At 46.3% G+C, this 26,405-nt stretch overlaps 1 protein-coding gene across 6 annotated transcripts in view; it reads right to left on the bottom strand.

Moving 5' to 3' along the window:
- Positions 1–26,405, bottom strand: part of TJP1 (tight junction protein 1) — a 111,179-nt gene that overhangs the window by 55,036 nt on the left and 29,738 nt on the right. For 5 of the 6 annotated variants that reach the window (XM_070953340.1, XM_070953341.1, XM_070953343.1 and 2 more), the window contains exon 1: positions 18,123–18,185. The exons of the other annotated variant lie outside the window; for it this stretch is intronic. In XM_070953340.1, the coding sequence (XP_070809441.1) occupies positions 18,123–18,155 (33 nt within the window). In that variant the 5' untranslated portion in view covers positions 18,156–18,185. Of the gene's footprint in view, positions 1–18,122; positions 18,186–26,405 lie in introns of those variants that run through there. 6 annotated transcript variants of the gene reach the window in all.

Here is a 26,405-nt window from a genome sequence, read left to right as displayed (position 1 = left end):
CTTTCCAGAATATTAAAATCTTATTCTGCCAGGTGTTAAGTGCAAGACAGATTACCAGTTCCTTATCAGTTGACAACTGCAATGTGCCAAAAGCCTATTTTGTGTGTTGAGACCTCCTGAGGTGGCCTGAAACCTTTTGTGGTTTGCAACCTCCTTCTCTGTTGTGTTGTTAAAAGTCTCGTTTCTCCAAAATGGTTGTTTTTTGAAGTCTTTCTGTGAAGGCTAAAGAGCTTTGGAGCCTACTTTGTCTGGAGATCTAATGTCAAACTGGGGTCCATCAATTCTTAGCTTTCAACGTTTGTTCCATTTGCTTCCAGGTGGAATCCAGAAGGACAACAGTTGGCAGATGATGATCACAGAGGTCTCCAAGCTTGGCAACTTTAAGACTTCAACTCCCATGCTGGCTGGGGAATTCTGGGAGGTGAAGTCCACAAGACTTAGAGTTGCCAAACACTACCATAAAGCAGCGTTTCTCAATCTTAGCAATAAAAAAAGAAGAGGATGTGAAGGCACTTCTTATCTTAGTTCTGCCCTTCTTGGGGCTTGTAATGGCAGTACTGCAGTTGTAGATATGGAAGCACAACAGACCAATGAGTTTGTGGCCGGATCTGCTTCCCACAGTGACCTCATTGTCCTGTGGTTCCTTCTGGCTTGTGAGAACCTGCTCAACCTTTCAAAATTCTGGAGCACCAAAGCGTCCCATCCGACTCTACACAAACACCTCCTTGCTCTCCATTTTGAGCCTCTAAAGAAAGCAAATTTATCTTGGGGTGCTGCAATATTTCTGCCTCTCTTGAGGGAAAGTGCAGCAAGAATCTTAAAGTCAGCCCCAAGGGGTAGAGCTAGAGGAATGAAGGATGAGCCTCAAAATCTGGCTAGCTAGCTAGCTTGATGGAGACCGGACGGTAATTCCAGCTCGTTGATGTCCAGAAGAGACACACACTTCTCCTCTTTGCTATGGCAGCAAGGGCAACGGCCAAGAGGTCCCCCTGCCAAAATTAACTCAGGAATTTCCACCTCCCCTCCTCCTTTCCCCGCTTGCTTCCCTGAGTCAAGTGGCGAATTCCAGGCTGGTCCATGGGGATACCCACTCCGATGGCGTCTCTGCAGCTTCGGCACGGCACCTGCTGCAGCTCCCATACCTGCCTTGGCGAGATGACACCGGCAGGCCAGCACGTTCTCACGCCAGCAGCAAAGCGCATTTCAAATAAATGCTTCAGCCTCTTGGCTCGGATGTCGGCCGTTCCTAGATGCAGAGGGAGAACCGGCCAAAATCTGGGGGAGAGAGGGGAGGGGGGACGTTTTTCTCTCCCCCCCCCACCCCCTCCTGGTGGTGTCCCTGTTTATCCTGCTGAGGGTGGCCAAGAAAACCAAACACACCGTGCAAAAATAGGAAGGAGGAGTTCAGGGCACAAAGCCCTTCTGTTTCTATAGAGCAGAGGTCTTCAAACTTGGCAGCTTTAAGACTTGTGGACTTCAACTCCCAGCTATGCTGGCTGGAGAATTCTGGGAGTTGAAGTCCACAAGTCTTAAAGCTGCCAAGTTTGAAGACCTCTGCTCTAGAGCAAGTGTTTCTCAACCTTAGCTGCTGGAAGATAGGTGGACATCCATTCCCAGAATTCTCCAGCCGGCGCAATTCCCCAGCTGCCAAATTTGGAGACCTCTGCAAGGAGGTCTCAATTCTGGGAACTGAAGTCCACTCATCTTCAAGCAGCCGAGGTTGAGAGACAACTGCACCAGACCGTTTTCAAGAACATGTAAGCAATGTATCGTGGTTCCTTACTACTTCCAGCGAAGCAACAACAAAAACCGAGATTCCTAGACCGCAAAACCATCAAGAGGTGCAGCAAAGAAACAAACCCAGGTCTATCAGCACTGGGATCCGCTTAGGCCCTTCACAGTGGTGCATCAACCACAATGATGGGAGTTTTGTCAAATCCAGCCAGCTCCACTGGAGGCTTTGCCGATCAACTCTCTTTCTCTTCCTTCATCCAGAACATGCAGCCATGTCTTTCGTGAAAGCTTCTACGCTTCCTTTCCCCATCGAATCTCCCAGAGGTTCCATGGGCTTGTTGCCTAGCAGGTATTCACACGGGCAGTCCGTCATCTTGTGCTACAGATTACACACACTGGAATCCTTCTGGGAGAATCCACAAACTACCTTGGAAACTGACTCAAGAGTTTGCTCAGGTTTGAAACGTTATATTAATATACAGATATATGCATGGGGGAGGAGAAAAAGGGCAGATTATTGCTAAATTGGGAGTTATAATAATATTACTACGCTAAATCAGAAGTTATTATACAATGTTATAGTAGAATGTTATTTTGAAATGTATAGTAAAAGGGGGATGTAATAATATTAGAAAGAAAGGGTCAGTATTTTGGGGATGGAGTAAGGGGATGGTAAAGTATTATATAATCTGTTATGAATTTGGATCTTACTTTGAAGAAGTCACAGGGGGAGGGGTGGTGAGGGGGGGTTAGGGAGGAGGGGGGAGAAAAAAGGGGGGGAAATCTGTATTTGAAAAACTTTTTCAATAAAAAAAAAAAGAGTTTGCTCAGGGAACCTCCGTCTGAAACTCTCCACTCTTACCTAGACCAATAAAAATACATATATATATTTGGTATCTTTTTGATTCTTTTTAGTTTATTCCCTCTGCTTAGCCTTGTCTCGCAAAGCGGAGCCCTCCAAAAAAAAACCCAAACACCCAAAAAAAAAAAAAAAAAAACACAAAACAGTCACAAACATGTTTTGAAGCTTCTCCTGAACAAACAGGGTTGCAAAAGAACCGCAGGGTGTAAACAACGGGGAAGGAGGGCGATGAGAAATTATCGGGTGGAGAAGGTGAGTCGGAAAAACGCAGCCCAAAAAGGATTGAAAGTCACCGGTAACTCAGCTATAGAGAGCATTTTTCAAGGTGGCTGCAAAGAAATGGGGGGGGACCGTACTTGCAAAAGCAAAGCAAAAAGAGAGAGGAAATCGCCTCTTTTTAAGGCATGCCCTTCTGGGCAGAAGAGATGTGGACTCTATGGCTAAGGAAATTCAGGCGAAACCACTGGTGGTCCTGGATGAAATGAAGGTGAGACGCAAGCTTCCAGCCTAACCGTTGGCTGCTCTGGTATTTCCATTTAATTCTCCTCCGAAAGGTTTTGCTTCAAGCACAAGCAAGACCCGAAGTTGGTACGATCAGGGATGGTTTGCAAAACAGGCAAATTTTGCCAGGATCAGCAGATACCGAGATAAATAAAGTCTATTGCCAGCAGACCCAACTCTCCAGCCTGACTCGAAAATAAAATCTGTCTCTGTTTGGTAAATATCAACAGATGGGAGTTGGGATTAGGTTTTAAAAGATCATCACAAATACAGGAAAGGAGACCTCTTAAAAACACAGTTGAGAAAATTTGATTAGAATAATTTACACTTCTACTGTTCAGTCCCAGCCCAGCGTGTAAAAGAGAAAATAATAAACCTATAAAACTTTTTAAAAAGTATTTCTGAGGCTCAATGGGGCCAATTTATTACAAAAATAGACCTCCCACAACCCAAACTGAAATAGGTAACATCATCCTATGTTTCGTGACCTAAGTAGGTAACATCATCAATGCTAGAAGGGAGTGGGATTTATAAACAGAGAGCAAACCCCTCTCCCTTCTAGCACTGATGATGTTACCTAGTTGGGTCAAGAAATGTCTGAAAGAAATTAACCCAGCTCAGAGAGTATCAAGGACCCCATAGTCCTCTTCTTCCTCCTCTCTGCAACCCCGCTCTCTTCCAGCATTGATGATATTGCCTAGTTGGGTCATGAAACGTCCACAAGAAAACCAACAAGCTCAGAGAGCACCAAGGGCCCCAGAGTTCAACTCTGAGCTACAAATATTTTCTTCTGTTGAGACCAGGTGTGTTTGGAGTGGCCGGCTATGTGTCCACCTACCATGGGGGTGGCATTTTCTTCCTTCTCCATATCCAACCATCTTGTCCTCCTGTTGTTTAGACCTCAAACATGAGCTTAGAAAGCCCAAATTCTACGCTTTGGGAAAGTTATGGGCTCTGATGAGAAAAAGATTTTGGTCCAAAGCAGTGTTTCTCAACCTTGAGAACTTCAAGAGGTGTGGGCTTCAATTCCAAGAAATCTCCACTCATCTTAAACTTCCCAAGGTGGAGAAACAGTGGTCCCAACTGATCAACTCCCATTTTTTTTTTTTCCATCTTCCAAGCTTCAAAAGACCAGCTGATGTATGTATGCCTCAGGTCTGCTCCTAACCCGAGCCAAGATCTCGGATGGCTTTCACCTGGCACATCGCGCCCTGTGCCCCCTTCCCTAGGCAGAAACTGAATGCCAGTCAAAATACTTCCATTTGAAGTTGGGGGGCGGGGAAGAAAAGCACTCTTTTGTGCAACCAAAATGTGCAACGTCGGGGGGGGGAGAGCGAACACATAAGCCGTCATTGTTTCCTCGTTAAAATGGGCTAGTTATGAAGCAGAAGAAGCTAGGAGAATTGAGATGGACGGAGGAGAAAAGAGGAGAAAATACTCCTGCCAATGGGAAGAGGATGAAAAAGGGAAGATTTTAAAGGAGACTTGATTAGCCTACTCTTCATCCGGCTAATCCATGTCTTTCTACCCCAAATGGGCTGCCTCCTGCTACAGGTAGTCCTCGACTTATGACCACAGTCAAGCTGAAACTTTCTGTCGCTAAGTGAGACAAAAATGAGGTTATCAGTTAAAACACCGTAAGGCCAAAGTTCTCCCTGACCAGCACAATATACAGGTGATCCTCGAGTTATGACCACAACTGAGCCCAAAGTTACTGTTCTTAAGCGAGACGGTTGTTAAGTGAGTTTTGCTCCAGTTTTTACCAGGGTTGTTAAGTGAATCACTGCAGGTTGCTAAATCAGTAACACGGTTGTTAAGCAAAACTGGTTTTTCCCATCAAAGGTTTCCAAAAAGGATCACGTGACCCCGGGACCCTGCAACCATCACAAATACGAATCAGTTGCCAAGTGTCTGAATTTTAATCACGTGACCATGGGTGTGTGTGTGACATAATGGTCGTAAGTGTGAAAAACGGTCATAGCAGGCACTTTTTTCAGTACCATTGTAAGTTGGAGCAGTCACTAAATGAACTTTTATAAATCGAGGAGTACCCGTATGTCTTAACAGCTCAATTTTTAATTTCCTTCCAGGTTGAAGTTGGGCTGCATTTAATAATAATTAAACCTTGCAATCTCAGAATCCAGAATTTGCTTAAATGCTGGAATTCTCTCTCAAATCCTGTCACTTCAATCAGCTTTTTGGGTGAAATTACATCAGATTTTTCTAACAAAGAGACTCGCCACAAAGCAAAATGCAGACTGGATGGAATTAGCTTGATCCACATCTCCCAGACCAGGTCTTCCTGTCTGGCAAATTAAAACAGATTAAGCTTTAATCCCAAACCCCCAACTCCTTACATCCCGGGCAGCCGCCCTGCTGCATTCTGGGCTTTGGGACTACAAGGCCCATCTTCTGCAGCCGACTAAAACAGCAGGGAAGGGAGTTGTAGATCCAACACTTAAAAGGGGGGGTCTCCAAACTGGGTCGCTTTAAGACTTGTGGACTTCAACTCCCAGAATCAGTCTGGAGACCCCTGTGCTAAGCAAAACAACTCTTTTATTTATTTATTGAAATAAAGAAAGAAAATATTTTTTGACGCTTGGTTCTCCACCTTGAATTTTAAACCATTTTCCTTTGTTTGCCTGCTTAGGAGCAAAAAGGCAGTTGTGTTCTTTGCAGGAAGCCACACTTCCTGTAAAAGGGGTTTGTCTGTGTGCAGGAGTGTGTGTGTGTGTGTGTTTGTGTGTGTTTTGTGTGTGTCTATCTCTCTTTCCTGGCCCAGTTAACCCCAATTTCGAAACAATGGGACACAGTTCAGCCTCCTCTGCAAACAGCCCCCTGCCGCCCCCTGGTCCTTCCAACCTTGGAGGGAAAAAATAAGAATTTGAGACAATAGAAGCAACTCTTCAAGGTTTGGGGGGGGGTTTTTTGCTCAGCACAGATTGACAAAGTTGCAGCTGCCTGAGATAAACCAGCCCAGGGTTGTTTAGGGGGTGGGGGCGTGGGGGGAGATTTACAGGGTCTTTTCGGAAGGAGGGGAGTCGAGGGGAAGAGAGATATACGGCTAGCTCAGCCTCTCCAGGCTGGGGACGACCAAAAACTCAACTAGTTGTGCAATGCTCTGAGATGACATGCGAAGATAGGGTCTCTTGTGCCAGGGAGAAATGCCACTTTTTTTTTTTTTTTTTTTTTTTTGCAGTTCTGCCCAGCTGGACGCCATGCTATTTCCAGATCTGTAATTACAGCAGTGGAAGCTTGGAAGAAATATAATTTTTTTAAAAAAAAGTTTGCAAGAGGTTGTAAGAGAAGCAAATGCAGTGAATCAATTGGGGAGGAGGAGGAGGAGGAGGAAGAAGAGACGACTGTGTGGGTTCTTGGTGCTGTCTGAACTTGGTTTTCTGGAAGACATTTCATGACCCAACTAAGTAACATCATCAGTGCTAATGGGATTGGGGTTTGCATGGAGGAGGAGGAGGAAGAGTAGGAATCCAGGAGGATGGACTTAAGAGCAAAGACAAGGAGATCCTTCTAGATCAGGAGTTAGATCTCTCCATCCCCTTCAAGAAGTTGTCAGGTTGCTCATCAGCCCTTCCCCAAACCCTGATCAGAGGAAAATAACTTAATAAATATGACTTTCACTAATAGTACTACGAATAATAAGAGCATAACAACAACTTCGACCCTTGGATAGTCCCATCACCTTGAAGGACAATGTTGGCCACTTTGAGAACCCAGCTTTAGACCCATTCATTGCTAAAAGAAATCTCTAAGGCAGAAAAATCCTTGAACAATTTAAAAAAAAATGGAAAGGAAACACGTCTGGATCGCCCCTTCCTTATAGCAAAACTCCCTGCATTGAAAAGAAAAGCCTTTTCTTCAGTTTTAAGAATTGCAGTGTAAACATTTGGACGTTGCTTTCAAGTGTATGAAGCACTTCGCATACATTATCCAACGGGAACCTTGGCTTCCGTTAAATGCTTCTTAGGTGGCCCCGGATGAGGGTCTTTCTCCTGCTTCTAGAACAGTGTTTCTCAACCTTGGTAGCTTGAAGATGGGTGGACTTCAACTCCCAGAATCCCCCAGCCAGTGCTGCTTCACCCATCTTCAAGCTTCCAGATGCCTTCAGTTGCTTGAAAGGATGCATCATCCCACAGAAGCATGGCTAGTCTAGTGAAGAGAAGGACCAGGGGAGACAGGATAGCAGTCTTCCAATACTTGAGGGGTTGCCACAGGGAGGAGGGGGTCAAGCTATCCTCCAAAGCACCCGAAGGCCAGACAAGGAATAATGGATGGAAACTGAACAAGAAGAGAGTCAACCTGGAAATAAGGAGGAATTTTCTGACCGTGAGAACAATCAACCCGTGGAACAGAAGTTGTGGGAGCTTCATCACTGGAGGCTTTCAAGAAGAGACCGGACTGCCATCTGTCAGAAACGGTGTAGGGTCTCCTGCTTGGGCAGGGGGTTGGACTAGATGACCTCCAAGGTCCCTTCCAACTCTGTTAATTAAGGTTGACAGAAGGACCGCTAGTTTCTTCTGACTTGGGGTGGGTGGGAGAATGTTCTCCTGCAGACCACCAACGGGCACCTTAGTTGCTAGAAGCTCAACTGCCTCGCAATTGCAACCAGAATTTTTATCATTAAGTGACTGCAGTCGTAAGTCGAGTTGGACCCAATTATATGACAATTTTTACAATGGTCATTTATGCAGATTGCATGGACGTTAAGCGAATCCAGCGTCCCCAATGGGTTTCTTTTTTCTTTTCTTGTTTTGCTGGAAAACAACAATAAAGGCCACAAATCGCATTGGATTGTACGACCACACAACTGATTGTAAATGTGAGCTGGTTGCCAAGGGTCCAGTCATACTGGCAGTGGTGTGATGGTCACGGGTGCAAGCACAGGCTGTAAGTCACTTTTCTGAAGACCCCTCTACCTCCAAATGGCCATTAAACGAACAGTGATCAGTACAGGACTACACCGAGGCTGCACATGTTCTCCCGAGATATTAAAAATGCAGCCCTTAACTGGAGTTTTATAACTTTTATCGTTCGTTTCAAGTTTTGCAATGTAAAATCTTCTCCAGATGAAACCTGTGGGGTTTTTTTTTAAGACCGCAGATTTTTGACGAAAGTTCTGGTTCCAAGTTACAGGAAATCCTTATCTCTTACTTTGCAACCATTGGATAAAGTTTGTGCCTCGTAGCTTTTCATTGTCAATTGCCTCTTTTGTGATGAAACCCAGCTGGCATCGCCAAAAACCAATGAAAATTAAGCAAGGAAACAATGACCCGGGCAGAATCTTTTTAGAAAGCAAGTTCTGATTCCACAGAGCTGAATACACTGGACAAGTATTTGAGGAATTTCTTATACTAACAAGGACTTTGTCTCGTTTCACACAGCCTTTGACGAACAGAACAAGCCTCAAGCACCTTCCTTTCACTAGTGGCAATGAGTCGCTTGTGGCTACTTTAGCAAATGCACAACAAAACAAATAAACACCTTCTGCAAGGCACCACAAAATAAATATATTCAGACAATGTTGCAACATATATTTCTTTTGTGTTCCTATTTTACTTCCTACTCACGAGTTCAGCACACAGACGTTTTCTGAAAACTTCTCTGATACCTGGGTGGGAAAAAAAATCAGAATTCCTTGCTAGGTAAAGCTGATAAAGCTGAATTTATCCTTAAGCTGGATCTCACATGAACTCGGGACCACCTGATCCAACATCCAAAACAATGAACCACTTGGTTTGTTCTACAAGATTTACACTGCTTGGTGGCCCCAGACAGGAATCTACATTCATTCATGACTCAGAAAAGGCTCTTCAAGGAACAGCTCATCTCTCATCCAACCGTCTGCAGTTAAAGACAAGCCCATCTTACACAACTGCAATTACGAACATTAAAAAAATATAAGTGCTCTACCCCCCACCATCAATACAACAATAGACCTGAATTTGCAACCAATAATTTTGGATGGGGTTGGGGTTTTTTTTCACTTGGGATGGACTCTACCCTCCTGCTTTTTTAAGGGTGTTTTCATGCCCCTATAGCCATCGATAAGATTTTCCACCCTGCTTTTTTTCCAACACGCCCTAGAGAGACAGAATACATCTGTATTCCTAGTGTTGGTGGAAAACATCCTATTAAAATTCTCTAACCCCCCTGAGAAATAAGATTATTGGAATATTTTTAACACCTAACAACGCTCTGTGGAAATTAGGAGCAGCATTCATTCGTGGGGTTTGAACAAATCTCCCTTGAAATCCTACCTAAGACCTTCTTCCAAGCTTTCCTGACTGATGAATTTAATTTTGTCCTATGGTTGACTTTCCTGACCTCCAGCCCCCCCCTCTCCCACAGGAAAGGGGTCAGCTTCATGGGCAGTTCAACTTAATGGGAGTCAATCCTTCAGCCCCAAGAAGAGTAGCTGGTTAAATCTTTTTCTTGCTGTTAGTTGCAGAATATTAAAATAACTGCTGTATTCTCCAAGGCCACCGTTCTACATACACTTACCTGTAAGTAAGCCCCACTGGGCTTTGTGGGTTTACTTCTGGGTAAACAGGTGTTGAAGTGTTCCATAAATTGCCATGGTGATTGCAAATCACTGATACATCCACCCAAGGATGCTACAAAACCATCTTTATTTTAAGACTGGGTAAGCATTCAAGATAAAGTCTACTCCGGGATGAACCTTAACTCCCAAGGATCATGTCACATCATTTCTGCAACCACAATACAGATGTGGATTGTTCCTTGTTTATTTCGGGTTTGTTGGTCTGTTTTGCCATCGTACAACTTGGGGCTTCCAAGAGGTTCAGCCCTGCTTAATTTTCCAAGTTCTATCATCGCTTATCTAGGCCACCAGCAATTAAATGTCAATCCACTGCCTTAAAACATAGTTCTGTTCTACTGAACTCCGACCTTTGTTGATAGTGAAACTGGCAGGAGAACTCGTAATGCAGAAAAACAAAAATGTGAAATGAAGAAAAACACCATGAACTTCAATTAACACAAGGCACTGAAAAGCTCCAAATTCCACCTGCCTTACATTCTCAACCCATCCAGATAATGTGTTTCCTTCCTAATTTTATTCAGAACTGAAGTCAGCATAGGATCAAAACTTTGATACAGCATGAAAAAAAAAGAAGTTTCTCCCCATTATTCTATAATTCTCAATATGGGTTTAAGACGTGGGGATGGGAGTCCTTTAATCCAGAGGTCTCCAACCTTGGCAACTTTAAGACTTGTGGACTTCAACTCCCAGAGTTCCTCAGCCAGCAAAGCTGGCTAAGGAACTCTGGGAGTTGAAGTCCAGAAGTCTTAAAGTTGCCATGGTTGGAGACCCCTGGCTGGCTGAGGAACTCTGGGAGTTGAAGTCCACAAGTCTTAAAGTTGCCAAGGTTGGAGACCCCTGCTTCAATCCCTCCATGTTGGCATCTGGTTGAAAATGTTTCATGCTGGATAAATCAATTCGCTCCATAAAAATGCCAAGTTTACTTCAACCATATACCCAACTTGGCAAAACCTACAATGGGCCAAGGTCTTTTTATTTACAACTGGAGTTGGATTTTATGACCATATCTCAGTGAGAGTTTTTCAAATCCAAGTTTTTATTCTCACGGGCAATGGGAAAGATTTGGGGAATGTTAAGTGAGTGAGGTTGCTGCGTGCTTGAGAACCAGGCACTAACGGTGACTAAGATGAAATGTATTCTAATCTTTCCAGTATAAGGGATAAAGGTCATATTTTAACTCGCAGGAGTTGCTTGTAAATGTGACGAAACATTTGATTAAAAGAGACTGGAAAAAAAAATATTGAAAAAAAGACTTTCCCACAGTTTAGAAAGTGCCCAGAAGAAACCCTAGATCCAGTTAAATTAAGAAGTTAATCTCAAGTGCTCTTAAACACACATATACACAAACACACAGAGCTTCGGTTGGCTTCTCACAAGGTGGTTTGGAAATCACAATAGCTGGGTTTATACTCCACTTTCCACTCAGATCAAAATATCTATTATGGCTTTGGGTGATGTGACACCGAAGGTCAAGAGAAAATGGCTATTTTGCATCTGATCAGGAGACCTTTTCCAGATTTCCTTGTTCCTATTGATGGGGCTCTTTTCATTCTACCCATATCTCCAGGTTTCAAAGTCCCCGCACATTCTCAAAATTTGAAGTCACTTTCAAAAGCAATTCTTCTCAACCAGTAGAAGTTCTCACACGTTCCTCATGTTTTTCCAGTGGTATCTCATGCATTATCAGCTTCGTCCAGCTTCCATCATGTCCAAGTCAGGGACAATACAATGAAGGGAAGAACAAAGAGCTGTAGACCACACTGGTCCATGAAGAAGATTGTGCAAAAAAAAGGCCAATTGGGTCCTTCCAATGAGAAAGGACTATCCTTCGGTCCACAAGAATGTAAGGGCAGAATTGCTATTAGGACTCGTACTTTGGGTTTGCTCTTTCTACAGCTTGAGTCTGAGGAAGCTTCCATTCCGCATTATATCTTTTTTAGTATCTATAATAAAACTAACTTAGTGAGAATTGTCTTGAATCTCTGCCTGCCAATCTCCAAGAACCGATGGAAATGAAAGGAGACAGCAAGGATAAAAGTTAGAACCTGGGACATTTGAGGCAAGGTAGCCAAAGCAAGTTGTACTCAACACCCTTAATTCCCAAAATGTAAACCGCAGGAAATATGAAATTGATCAGATTTGGTGAAGAAGACAAATGTGCATACTCAGCATTATCATCAGTAAATTAAGGACAGCAAGCAAAAAACTGTTTGAAGAGCAGAGAATATGATTTGCTGCAATTACTCAATAATTCAAACAAAATTTGATTTGCACAAATTAACTGTTTAAAAACAAACATCACACTCTCCTTAAATCCTACATTTTCATCCACACCGTGTTTATTTCTCAGAAATTGCACATCCTGCTAATTTCTTTCAAAGCAAGCCCTTGTTTTCGTAGTCATAAGAATTCAAGTCCAATTGCTACAGCAGTAGCATCTTGGCCTACCTCTCTTAAATTTAGTAAATGTCCCCTGAAAAAGCAATAATCTATTAGCCTAATCCACTCTTAAGCACAAGAATTATTAGGGCCATTAATCACACCAATGAAAAAGACACATCACCACCCCAAAGTCTCATGAAGACCACTGAAAATCTGTATTTAAAAAATTAAAAGCTGTAGCAAGCTACAGATTCTCACCAACTACAGTATAAATAGAAATATTCCAACAATTCTGGTGTCCAGGGGTCCTGTTCTCACAGGTTCTGGTGAACCCGTAGCGGAAATTTTGAGCAGTTCGGAGAACCAGCAAATACCACCTTTGGCTGGCACCAGAGTGGGTGAGAATGGAGATTTTGCAATATCCTTCCTCCAGAAGTGGGGAGGGAATGGGGATTTTGCAGTATCCTTCCCCTGCCACGCCCACCAAGCCACACCACACCTACCAAGCCACGCCCACAGAACCGATAGTAAAAAAAATTGGCTTTCACCACTGCTGGTGTCCGATAAAATTGACATTTTAAGCTCTTTCCCTTTGATACAAGTATGTCAATTGCCAAACTCCCAAGGTGGAGTCTCTCACCTGAGCCAGTTCTTGCATATCTCATGAGCTCAAGTGCTAAGGCTTGTTAGCTGCCAAGAGATTTTACTTCTGAGGAGGGAAGCACAGGAATTGCAGAATCAACAGCTTAAAAGTTATCGGTTGACTGGAGCAACCCTAGGTGTATTCAGGAAAAAGCTTCAGGGGTTCCATCTAGAATCAAGAAAGTACAGGTAGTTCTCACCTTTTGAGGGCTACCTGTAGTATCTTGAGCCACAATTGAGCCCAAAATTTCTGTTGCTAAGCAAGACACTTGTTGAGGGAGTTACAACTTTTCTTGCTACAATTGTTAAGTGAATCACTGCAGGCTGTTAAGTAAGTAACACGGTTGTTAAGTGAATTTGGCTTCCCCTGTTGACTTGGCTTGTCAGAAGATCACAAAAGGTAATCACATGTTCCCAGGACACAGCAGAGGTCATAACTATAAGTCAGTTGACCATGAGAGTTCTGCAACGGTCATAAATATGAGCCAGTGGCTAAATGTCCGAAGTTTGATCTCGTGACTGACCATGGAGACGCTACAACAGTTGTGTGAAAAACAATCCTGTCGCCTTTTCAGAGCGGTTGTAACTCTGAACAGTCACTAAATGAACTGTTGTTAAGTCAAGGACTGAGGGCCACTCCCCATACAAAAGATACGCAACCCAACCCTTCCAGCCTAAAGTTTCTGTTGTGTTCTCCTCTACAAAATTCGCTTTTGAAGCTGGGGGAGAAATCAAGGATGGTAGACTTCCTAGGCCACTTACAAAGAAAGACCTTTGCCAACTCACAAGAGGAAGTGTGTGGTTCTTCACCGATGACGTTTCAGGTGACCCCACCCCTTATCAGGCTTCTCAAACCATGTGACAGAAACTTGAGGCACAGGTGTATCAGGCCAGAGAAGCCAACACCTATTGCAATGTTGTCCTTCTTTCTCAACTGGTTCCACAAATCCCATCCCACGAAAACAACCCCTCCTCTTTGACTGAGCAGTCCTCCTTCTGTTTATTTTCGTTCCTCGCCCAAGTCTATCCACCCGGAAATTCAGAGCTACAAGTTTGCAAACCAGAAACGGATGAGTAGGTTTTCTGGGCAGGGTCTCAAATGGGCCTGAGTCATTTCTACAATCGTCATAGATCCTCCTGGGTTCTTCCTGGCATGGGCATGGGTGGGAATCTACTGACAGAAAGAAATGGGAAGGATGTAACGTGACATGAGGGTTAGCCCGGAGGGGCAATACATGAAGGACCAATCGATGCTCTGCGTCTAGCCATGGATTATTACACACAGTTGTAGGACCAGAGCCAACTGAACATTCCCTCCCAACTCAAAATACTGCATTGACAATATTGCATGAGCTAATTTCCTTTACGGTCAACCATTCTGGCCAGAAGCAAGCATTATACATAACACCGTTCAACCACCTTCCCCACTTAGACTGACCAAAGTTCTAGACTAGAGAGGAAAGAGCAATGGATGAAGCCATCTACTACAGGGAGTCCTCGACTTACAGACGTTCACTTAGTGACCGTTTGAAGTTACAACGGCACTGAAAAAAGTGAGTTATGACTGTCTTACTTGGATGGACACTTTTGTGTTAAATCTGGATGAATCAGTCCTGAACCTCTGGACTTTTGCACAGCTGTCTTAAGAGAAGGTGTGTTCAACCCTGCAACAGCTTGGCCATTTTAAGGACATGCCTTAACTCAGAGGTCATTAAGCAAAGCCCCCAGATTCAGTGTAATGAGAGAACAGTAATTCTCAGATCAAACAAAGGAAGCTGTTTACAGTAGTGGGAAAGAAATCCTTAAATATATATTTATATGTGTGCCTTTTGGAGCCTGAGGTGTAACTGCTCCTTGCTGAGAGAGGTGCAGTTTGCAAGCTTGATTTCAGAATTAAAAAAAACAACCCTGGAGACCATCCCAATCCAACAGGCTATTAAAACCCCACGGGATTTGCATATCCCATGATAAATAATTGAATTGTGTTTCCACAATAGACAAACAACAAAACTACTATATTAAGCCTCGCAATGACAGATTGATTCCAAGGTTGCTCCCAAATAAAGATTGCTTACGTCTCAAGTCTGCAGAAAAAAAACAGATAATTAGATGAACTTCCGACTCGTCCCTCGTAAGCAAAACGAAGCATTAATTAGTGGCTTTCACTCCTACTGAGCCGGGTCCTGTTTGAGCTCCAAAATGCAGCAACAGAAAACTAGGACTTTTTTTCCCTTATCTCAAGAACATCAAGACAACGTTGGTTAATATTTCTCCAAAGCGAGTGGGAATGAAGTAAGCAAACTGGTCATCCACAAAGCAGACAATGGCCCTAACAAAACACCAACAAACAGAAAAACCAAAATATAACGAAGGGAAGCTAAAAGAACCCAGCTCCTAAGACTTTACAGCTTCTTGCTTAGACTGTGTAAAACCCCCAGCTCAAATTCAACACAATGCATGAATTTACTCAGACCGACACTGTTGTAACCAAGAAGACAGCGCTAGAAAGAAGTAATTCCACTCCATGATTAATTAATTACATTTTATAGGCCTCCCATCTCACTGACAAAGACACACTGCGCGACTTGCAAGCATCATCAAAACGGAGGTATAAAACATTAAACGTTAAATAAGTCCAAAATTAAAGAAGTTAAAAACCAGAAAAGGAATACCACGGGTTGGTTGTGGGATTTTCATCCTGGCCCACTAACTACCTCCAATATGGAACACATTATACTCACACACGTGTGTGTGTGTGTGTGTGTGCAGGTGTGTTCCTCACCAATTTTTCTGTGCACTAAGGGTTCAAGGCTTCCAAATTGCTCATGTGTCCTTAAAAAAATGGGGGGTCATTTTGCACCATAACTTGAACCCATACAAACTTTTGCAAATGTTGGCTTTACCTCTGGACATCCAAGAATTTTGGAGCCAGCTGCTCTGAATAATTTAAGTCTGCTTTTCCCATCTCTGACCCAAAGCACTCCTGGTACGCGGTCAACGTGCAGTGCTTAAACAAACACACCACACCAGGGTGTGTGCCACAAAGCAGAGTAAAACGTCGTAAAGAGCTTTAAAGAGAATTGGCTCAAATTGCTTTCCTTCCTTGGGCAGGCCGAGTGCAGGTTTAATAAACCCTCATTGCACAATGGAAAAGGGAGGCCTAACAACATTGTTTTGCCAAAAATAATAAGCTACAAAGCAGGGCCTAGGTCCTTTCTTACACACACACACAGAGAGAGAGACATATTTCCGGAGCAAATCCTTAGCTACCAACTCTCTGCATTCTTGCAGGCCAAACAATGGACGGTCATTAAAATACCAGCTTTTATTATTTAAGTCAGGAGTGTCCAACCGTGGCAACTTTTCAGACTGATGGACTTTCAACTCCCAGAATTCCAGAATTCCGGGAATTGAAATCCACAAGTCTTAAAAGTTGCCCCCGGTTGGACACCCCTGATCTAACGGGCAGAGTTTGCAAGAGTTTTGGATTTACAAAACACTTCCCGTTTTTAAAGTATCTGGGATTTTGTTTCTGATCTACAACCTGTTCCACTCAGGAATATAAATGCATGGATTTCCATAGGAAAAAATTCAGGAAAATGAATGCTTTAGATTCTGGGCCCCTCCTCTCCTGAAGAGTTGGCAAATGTTGGCAAAGGGAGCAGAAAGTGATTGTTTTAGTAATTAAAAAGAAAGGGGTGGAGGACAGACTGACCCCCACCCCAGCAGCTCCACAGAGGCCTAAATCTGACTTTTTCTGCAAAGGGGGCCCATCACAGGGCCTTTGCAGGCACCACCCAATGAATGGAGGTTAAAAATAAGCTCCGGAAAACCGATCCAATATTTATTGGCGAAGGAGCCTCGGCGACTGCCACCAGATACCCCCGCCAGATGCCAAGAAGGACTGCCAAATTGCAAACACGGAGGCTGCTGCATCAGGAACGGAGGCACAGCAATGAGATCACACCGAAACTGCAGAGTTTCGCCCCGGAGCTGCCACTCCGAGGCGACTCTCGAGGGAGATTGATTCATGCTTCCCTCCGTCAGAGTCCCAGAATTAAGGCTGCCATTCCACAGGTCTATAAAGGAGCAACAAGCCCCCCCCCTTTCCCACCCTCTGCCAAGCCGAAGAGCCAGGCTGCCCATCCAACAGGTGGATGGAAGTCTTTCGGAATCCTCTTCTTCCCTGGCATGTACCAGGCATGCAAACCCCCTGCTAAGCAAGCATGTACTCGGCGCATTGCAGGAGGCACCTGTTTCGGAGCCCCAGCAGGTGATTCCCCATGGAAACCACCCCAGACAGGTCTGCGAAGCGGCTGATTCAGAGCCCGGGGTTGTCAGTTCCCGTCTGTCAAGGGTTTTTGCAAACCTGTCGGTTGGGTTTCAGGAATTGCCAGTGTGGAATTCCAGAGAAAGGACACGTCCTGTGGGCCCACAACAACACAACCCCCCCACACACGTGCTAGCACACTCTTTCCATCCACAGCCCAGATCACAACACTGGAAGGAGACTAGAAGACCTCCAAGGACCCTTCCAACTCTTCTTATTCTGTGTTGGTTTCGGGGGGGGGGGGGCAAAGTCTCCCAACAGCAACAGCTTTTCTTGGGGGGGGGGAGGGAACAGCCCCAGGCCTATTTGTGGGGAGGGGACCCAGGGTGGGCACCTGCCTCGATAAACGCATGCATATTTAAAATAAGGGGTGGGGGGGTGGGGAAGCTGCTTCTGCCCAGATTTCACAGGAAGGAGCCCATAGGAAACCCAGCCCTTCCCTGCTGGAGAAGAGGGGGCCAGGGTGGGGGGAGATTAAGGCCGGGTTTGGGGGAGGGATCGGGGTTCAAATCCTAAATCCTCCCCCCCAGGCCAGATTGGGCAACAAAGCCCCCAAGACCCCCCCTGACTTCCTTCCTCTAGGAAAACAAAGTGGCTGGGAGTTCAAGAAAAGAGGCGGGGGAGAGAAGGGGGCTTTTCCTTCCGGGCGACCTGACCATCCCCCCCCCTTACCCACTTTGCAAAAGCTTCTCCCTCCCCTCCTTTGGCAAAGCCAGCACCAAGCCCGGAGCCTCCAAGCGGGGCAGCCACAGCCTCGCCCGCCGCTTCTTGCAAAAACTTTCCCAGCGGAGTCCCGGAGGGAGGTCGGGAAGGAGAAGGAGGGGGGAGCGAGAAAGACCCGCAGAGACCCTCCGCCCTCCCCCCCCAAAGGAGGCCACAAAACTGCCTCCTCCCCGGGATTGAGGGGGGGTCCCGCCTCTGCAGCCCCCCCCCCCACATCCCCAAAGGCGCCCTGGCCAACCGGGCGCCCCTCCCTCTCCGGGCATCCCGGGCTGCACTGGCGGCGGCTCCTGCGGGGGTCCCGGGCGGGGGTCTCCGGGCCAGGAGGCGCCCCCGGGAGTGGGGGCCAGAAGGGAAGCGGCGCGGCTCACCTTGGAGGCGGCGGCGACGACTCGGGCGGACATCTTACCGCCTCCTCCTCCTCCTCCTCTTCCTCCAGCCGCGCAGGGGCTCCGGCTCAGGGGGTCTCCCCGGCCTCCCTCCGGTGGCGGCTGCTGCTGACCCGCCCGCCCGCCGGAGCTCAGGCCGAGGCGCCCCGCGCCATCCCCGGCACGCGGGCGCACAGGAGGAGGAAGGAGAGCGCAGCCACCAACTTTGCGCCCGGTCCGGCGGCGGCAGCGGGAGCGCGGAGGGGCTGGAGGGGGGGACAGGGGGGGGGGGCTCTGCCGTTGCCGCCCCTCCTCCTCCTCCTCCTCCTCCGGCGCCGCCTCCCACCCACCCACTCACCCCCTCCTCCGCCCTGCGCGCGCAGCCGCCCAGCCCAGCCCAGCCCTGCCCTGCCCAGCCTGAGCCGGGCCAGGCGAGCGGAGGAGGCGCTTTTACGCGCGGCGGAGCCCCCGCCTGGAGCCCAGCTGCGCCGCCGCGGAGCCGGGCAAGGGCTGGGCGGGCTGGAGAGCGGCTGGCGCGGGGTCGGCGGCGCTTCTCCTCCCAGCCTTGGGGAGGAGGGGACTTGGGGGGTGTTGGGGGTCGGGCGGGCAGAGGGTGGCCCCGCGCACGGAAGCGCCTCTTGGCAGCCGCTGCTGCTGCTGCTCTTCTCCCTTCCTTTTTTCCTTCCTTCCCTCCTTCCACTCGCCCCTTCCCCAGGCTTTGGTCCCCCTCCCTCCCAGCTGGCATGGTTATGCCCCCTCCCCAAAAGGAGGGAGGGAAGGAGGGAGGGGGGCCAAAGGCAACCTCTGCATGGCGCTCTTTGCCAACCGAGCTTCCCCGTGAAATCCCCCCGCCCTCCCCTCTCCTGCCCCCCCCCCGCGCCGATCCCCAGACCCACCTGGGCTCCGCTGGGGTCGCCCCCCCCCTTTCCTCCCGGGCGCTTTGGTTCCGGCCGCGGAGCTGGCACGGACTGGGGCAGAGAGTTTCCTGGAACGGGCGAGCCTATCAGCGGCCACGGGGGGGGGGGAGGGAGGGGGAGGAGAGGCTGGGCAGGCATGGCAAGGCAGGCAGGCAGGCTGGCTGGCAGGAGCGGAGCCCCAGCGCTTGGCCCGCCCGCCCTCTCCCTCTGCCGGCCAGCCTCGGCCAAACGTCGCCTCCGCCGAAGCTGGGCTTGCAAACGCCTCGAGCTGCAGTTCCCTTAACCAGGATGGGCAGAAGGAGAAGGAGCAGCCCCAGGTGGCCGCTTAGAGGCAGGGAAGCCAAACCTCCAGGGAGCCCAGCATTTCGGTTGTTAAGTGAGACGGTCGTTCAACGAATCTTCACACACACACACACACACAGTTTATGGCCTTTCCTGCCAGGGGTGTTAAGTGGAATCACTGCAGCTGTTAAAATTAGTCCCAAGGCGACTGTTCAGTGAATCCAGCTTCCCCCTTGAGTTTACCTGCCAGACGGTCACCAAAGGGGAATCACGTGACCCCGGGGACACTGCGACCGTCACAAGTATGAATCAGTTGCCAAGCGTCCAAATTTGGATCACGTGTCCATGAAGATTCCGCAACGGTCATAAATATAAAAAATGGTCCCAAGTCACTTTTTTTCAGTGCCGTTGTAACTTCCAACGGTCACTAAATGAATTTTCTGTACTTTGCTAAAGCGTCCAATGCCTTCCTACCTCCTCAGTGCCCCTCCCCCACCCATCCACCCGAGGCCTTCACAACAGATGTCTCATAAAGGAGCTGCTGCTTTTGCAGTTGCAAACTACAACTTCCTTTCCAAGGAAATCCGAATAATGCTTTTCTGCCAGCCTTCCTACCCCCAACTTCCCACAAAATCTCCAGGGCTGCTTGGAAGGCCCCAAACTCTGCCCTACCCCATAGCACCAAGCTATACATCAACCGACCCACAGTCTTACGCTGCCCCCAAATTCAAATTAAGATACGGACTCTTGCAAAAAAAATGGCTGGCAGCCGAAAGCAAAAATACAGGAAGGAAACACTTGCCAACCGGGCACGGATGCCCGGCCTGACCCGGCCCAACTCAAAAGGCCTTCTGGACAAACCCGTGGGGAAGAAGAGCCCAGTTGTGATTAATATAGGGTTGCCAGGCTGTTCATCACGCCGAACTCAATAGGCCTAACTTTCAAATAATCCTGCGGAGATCGTCTTGCAGCTAAATTACACATTCCGGGAGCAAATTTAGGTCATGCTAAATTAAAGCAGACCTAGCAGCTTTTCTTCTGTTATTACAATTGCTGGAGTTTTAGTCGCATACCAGGGTTTTTTTTTTTTCCCCTCCTCTTATGAGCCCTGAGAAATAAAGGCTTGGATAGAAAGGAAATAAAAAAGAATAAGGCTTGAACACATGAAAAATGCAAAATACCACCTTTCCCCCATAAAATAGAGTGATAGTGCCTGGTTATTAGATAGAGGTAGTCCTTGACTTAAAACAGTTCATTGGGGACCCGTCTGAAGTTAGAACAGCATTGAATTTTGGCATAGCTTTACATGAAATCCTAGACACTATAATAATCCATATTGTGAACAAAAGCCTGCAAACTTTCTGCCTCTATTGTTTGCATCGGCCAGCTCTGTGTGAATTGCCGGGAAGGAAAGGGCTGGGGTCACAACAGGAAACCTGCTTCGGAGCTCAGGAAGTACAAGAGGCCCCCGGGTTCAAAACGTTTCCAGAACTCACTTTATTTTCCAAGAGTGTTCCGATCCGAAAATGAACATGCCTGATTTAAAAACACACAGCTGGAGGTGTATATATTTCATGGTATCTTATGCTGTCCCTAACAGTCTATTTATTTATTTATCCGGGACTGTTTCTGTTTCCAAAATGGTAAATTTGGGTGTGTATGTGAAACAAAATGTTTCCATTTTGTTCTTATTTTTAATCTTTGGAGGAGAGAGTTAGGTAGGCCTTAAAGAAAGTGTTTTTCAAACATGCTAGCTGGAGAATTTTGAAAGTCGAAATCCACCCGTTTTAAAGTTTGCTGATTGGGGAATTCTGGGAGTCCAAGTTCATCTCTTAAGAATTGGCTGGCTAGGGAATTCTGGGAATTGAAGTCCATGCATCTTAAAGCATGCCAGCTGGGGAATTCTGGAAGCTGAAGTCCACCAACAAAACTGAGATTGTTTTGAATGCAGGCTGATTGCTGTGTCACACCACACGCTCACCCGTGGTGCATTTAATCACGGCTTGCTATACTGAATCAACCTGGATAAACTCATCGAATCCTCTGAACCTAGTTTCTTTTTTTGCACCATATCCCGAGCCAGAAATGAGTCAGGATATTTGAATTCGGCTCATCTGCCCAGACCTGAAGACAGGAGGTTTCAATGCCATTAAGATGATTTCCAAAGCTCAAATATAATGGCCCAGTATTGCGTTCTGTTCCTTCGTTATTTCTGATTGGCCTTCCCTCATCCACGGTGACCTCAGGATGGAGTTGCTGAGCTTGCTTGCAGTAAGTCCCATTTCTCCCACGCGCTTTGGACCACATCGTTTCAGACCTAATCTTAACATTTGGCTCTTCTTCTGAATAAAGGCCTCTCCGGGCACAGAGTAACGTAACCGGATCACCTTCTGTTCCCTGGGATCATGTTCCTGGGTTTAATATTTGATGCAGTGTCCTTTGCAAGAGGAGGCACTGGCATGCCTTGAAACACAAACATCCAAGGAACGACCTCCTTCGCTGCAAGAGCGGCTCCAACATGCAAAACTTTCTCCCCAGGAAACAGACTTTGCAACCTGTTCCAGAATTGGCATCCCTGAATGAAGTTCTCTTCCATTCTTCCATTGTGTTTATCGGTTTTTTTTAAAAAAAAGATAAGTCACCCGTTCTCCTAGTGGCTCTAAATGCCGGCACATTTTGGAATGCATTGAAAAACTCTTAGAATTCAGCTTTTAAACATTTGTTTAAAACAGTTAAATGGAAATGTTTGGGGCCACTCCTAAACTCCGCTAAGGAGGAATCGGCTTCGGGGCCAGTGGTATCCGTATTGAAGCTCTGCTATCTAAATTAAAATAAGCAGCTAATGTTAACGAGAGACCTGCAAAAGATGCCCACCCCTCTAGGATTGTGGGGTAGACCCTCCAAGTCATCCAGCAACAAGTTGCTTCCTTTCATGCAGGCTAAGCCACGTTAGACTATAATCAGTAGTGGGTTCCATTTACCTTCGCTACCAGTTCGAGATCGGGAGTGTGCATGTGCTCGCTTCGCTCACGCGGCTCTTCTACGCATGCACAGAACGTCTGTGACGACATCCGGGCAGGTGGGCGGAGCCTCCTGCTGCCGCCACTACCGGTTTACCCAAACTGGTAAACCCACCACTTGATTATAATGCAATGTTTCTCAACACTGGCAGCTTGGAGATGGGAGGCCTTCAACTCCCAGAATTCTACTAGCCAAAGAGAAGTTAGCATCTACACCAGGGATGTCCAACCTTGGCGATTTTTTAAGACTTGTGGACTTCAACTCCCAGAATTCTCCCATCTTTTGGGAGATGAGTGGATGGGAAATTCTGGGAGTTGAAGTCCACCGATCTTCAAGCTGCCAAGGAAGGTGGAGAAACGTTGCTCTCATGTCTTGTGTTTACTTTTGGTGTGGTGTATTTGTCCACCCTGGTGATTCGTGCTTTCTCAATCCCGGTTCACCACAGAATCTGCTGTACAAACTCAGTCCAATGTTGGTTTCCTGAGCCAATCGTGGCGAAATCAAACAACAGCTTAGCTGCAGGATGCCTTCGTTCAACCCTTGACACTTACTGGTAGCCGAGTTCCTTCTGTATGGTTTTGGCCCGAAGAGGAGATTTCCTTGGAACTGCAATTATCTTTATTCCGCAAGGCAAACGTTTCTGTGTTTCCCCTGTAATACTAAGGAAGGACAGGATCACTGGAGGAAGGAAATTAAAAAAAGAAAAGAAAAAGAAAATTGCAGAGCCACCAGGATCTCAGCGGATCATTTGAGCTTTCTCTGGCAGGGAAGAAAATCTCGCTGAAGCTGCAGCGTGGTGTGCTAGTTTTCATTCTCGCCTTGCAGACACAGCAGAAATGTAATTTAGCGTTTAAAGCTCTGCTCCTATTAAGGGTGGCTATAATCATCTGAGCAATTGATAAGATGGAAGCAATTTTCTGGATCCTGAACCCAGTTTTGCGGGCCAAACAGCTGAGCTTTGATGCTCAGAATCTCTACCTGGGACGGAAGGATTTTAAGGCAGCGCCCACACAAAAGAGACATCCCATTTTCCTCCCTCCCTACTTACAGGTAGTTCTCACAGGGCCCCATCTAATAAAATAAATTCAGTGTAGAAAAAAAAGGAAGGTTTTACACTTAGGGAAGAAAAACCAAATGTAGGGGTACAGACTAGGTGAAACTTGGCTCAACAGCAGTAACTGGGAGAAGGATCTTGGAGTCCTAGTGGACATTACTTAAATATGAGCCAGCAATGTGCTGCAGCTGTCAAAAAAGCCAATACAATCCTAGGTAGTATCAACAGAAGGATAGAATCAAGATCACGAAAAGTGGTGCTACCGCTTTATAATGCCTTGGTATAAGACCACCCTTGGAATACTGCATCCAATTTTGAACGATCATTAAATAAATGATTGTAAGTCAAGGACTTCCTGTACAGGATGCTCAAGGTGAGTTTAGAAGGTGGCATGTCATCATTTTAAACCAGAAATGAAAGAAGGGACGTGACCTCAAACCAGGAATGATGGTTATGGGTATTCAAATGGATGGAGGTTCGCGTGCCAGTTACAGCTTCGACCATGTTCGCAAACAATTCAGAAATCACAACTCAAGGACCAACAGCCTTGAAATCTAGCTCTTAAGGGGGTGGAAAGGGGGAGGAGACACTATTAAGCTTAGGTATGTTGAATAAGTTATCTCCCCCACCTCGTGGGGAAGGGCCGCGCCCGAGCAAAGGAACTTTTGCACACAATTGTTCAGTTTTAGAACAGTAAAGCGGCTGTTTCCTCCGGAATTTTGTCTCCTCCCTCCCTGCAAAACCATCTCTGTCTTGGTGGCAATTTAGTTCCAGCAAAAGAGTCCAGATCCTCCTGCCTCTGGGCTGAAAGAACCAGAAGCTTCTTTTGAGGTTCATGGTGTTTTTTTGACTTTTTTTCGAACACTAGCAGAAGGCGAAAGGGGAAGCCACGCAACCGCAACGACCAAGGAAATAATTTCCGGTGGTTTTTCAAGCCGTTTAACTTCAAATGCCAACCTTCTCCCATTTTTTTTTCAAGGGGTCCGAAAGGCTATTTATGCACCATTGAGTCAATTTCACTCTGATCGCCGGCTTGGGGTTGAAAATGGAGGGAAACTGGATTCTTTAGAGATGGACAATAATAGGATAGCCTTCCAATTTTGCATTTTATTTTATTTTTTTTAAATTGCCTGTTTCTCTGCCCTGCCCAATTCACTCTTCTCCCTGCTTTTAAAGTCACTTTCCTTACAGATTCCAAAACTGAATAGCCGTGGAATTGGATTTCAGAGCGGGTAAAATCCATTTGTAACTGATGGCTTTGGACAACAAGTGGTGTAAGAGATCAGAGACTTTTAGAAAAAGGAAACATTGAAAAAGTGAGGATGATCAATAATGCCCAGGTGTAAAACTGAGCATCTGGAAAACTTTCTTTCTTTCCTTTGGAAACGAAATAAGATTTCACCTTACAAAACAAGAAAGCAGTGCAAAAATTGAATAAATGCCATAAATAGTGAATCCGTGGAAGAACAAGTAAAGGTATCTCAGACTATTAGTGTTGTAGATGTAACAGAAAAATCGAAATCTACTTTTAATCTAAGAAGGAAGGACAAATTCCCTGTTAGTGAGAACGGTTAATCAGTGGGACAGCTTGCTTTCAGAAGTTGTCGGTGCTTCACAGTGGTGGGTTGCTCCTGGTTCACACCGGTTCGCAAGAACCGGTAGTAAAAATTTGTAGTAGTTCGGAGAACCGGTAATAACATTGGGTGGCCATGCCCCCGAACCGGTCCCCAGCCCAGTTGCCGCTCGCTTACCCCGCCCACCGAATCAGGGGCTTTTTTTTTTAACTTTTAAAAGCATTTTTTCTACAACCTCTTCGGCCAAAAAAATGCTTTTAAAAGTAAAAAAAAAAATAAGCCTCTGATGATCACGCAGCTCAGCTGGGATTGTCAGAGGCTTCTAAAAGCATTTTTTCCTGCAACCTCTTTGGCCGAAGAGGTTGTAGGAAAAACAAATGCCTTTAAAAGCCTCTGGCGATCCCAGCTGAGTTGCCTGATAATCAGAAGCTTTTAAACCTCTTAAGGTTGTAGAAAAAAATGCTTTTAAAAGTAAAAAAAAAAAAAAGTTGACCACGCCCACCCAGTCACATTACCCCCACCAAGCCACGCCCATAAAATAAGCCACACCCACAGAACCGGTAGTAAAAAAAAATTAGAACCCACCCTTGGCGCTATATCATTGGAGGTTTTAAGAAAAGACTGGACGGCCATTTGTCTGAAATGGTACAGGCCCTCCTGCCTGAGTAGAGGTTGGACTAGAAGACCTCCATGGACCCTTCCAACTCTTGTTATTCTGTTTCTTTTAATTCCCAGAACACAGTATTTATGCTGGCCTTCCCTATGGAACAGGCTTTGGATTTTACACAAAAGTTCTTCCCATGGGATTCCAATCGTGCTAAAAAATATCAAATCCATTTCCACATACTAACTTTTAACTTGACCGAGTCAGCTGTGTCTGAGATATTTTATTATCCTGCTGCTTTCATCAGAGGCCATGAAAATGGGACTCTTTCCAAACAGGTCTTCTCCAGAAATGGTCCGTTCTGGACAAGTGGGCATCCCCATCTCTCCTTGAAAGCCTCCAGTGATGGAGCGCCCACAACTTCTAGAGACAAGTCATTCCAATTATCCTGTCAGGAAATTCCTCCTTAGTTCTAGCTTGGATCTCTCCTTGGTAAGTTTCCATGTCTTCCTATGTTTGCTACGCTTGGCTGCTACCCCAACCCAACGGTTAAAGCCACCGAGGTGAGCTCTGCGGAGCTCCAGGCTTTCCACCTGCTTGCAGATCCTGTGCTTCGGAAAGGAAACTCCCCTCTCTGTCCCCTCTTTCTTCTCCGTAGGCACTGCAGATGGGGCCAATCTGCTGAGTGGGCATAACGTGTGTTCTCTCCTAAGAAGCTCCCTCTCTTTCCTGGGCCGGTGCCATCAGCACAAACGCCAGGCTTCGCTCTCTCCGAAGATCGCCAGCCTTCCTCTGTCTCCAAGCCAACCTATATTTGCTACTCCGATCTCTCAC

The sequence above is a fragment of the Pituophis catenifer genome, unplaced genomic scaffold (assembly GCF_029215685.1).
Source record: "Pituophis catenifer annectens isolate HBS135680 unplaced genomic scaffold, rPitCat1.0.hap2 SCAF_14, whole genome shotgun sequence".
Taxonomy (NCBI): domain Eukaryota; kingdom Metazoa; phylum Chordata; class Lepidosauria; order Squamata; family Colubridae; genus Pituophis; species Pituophis catenifer.
This window is presented reverse-complemented; position numbering and strand designations above follow the sequence as displayed.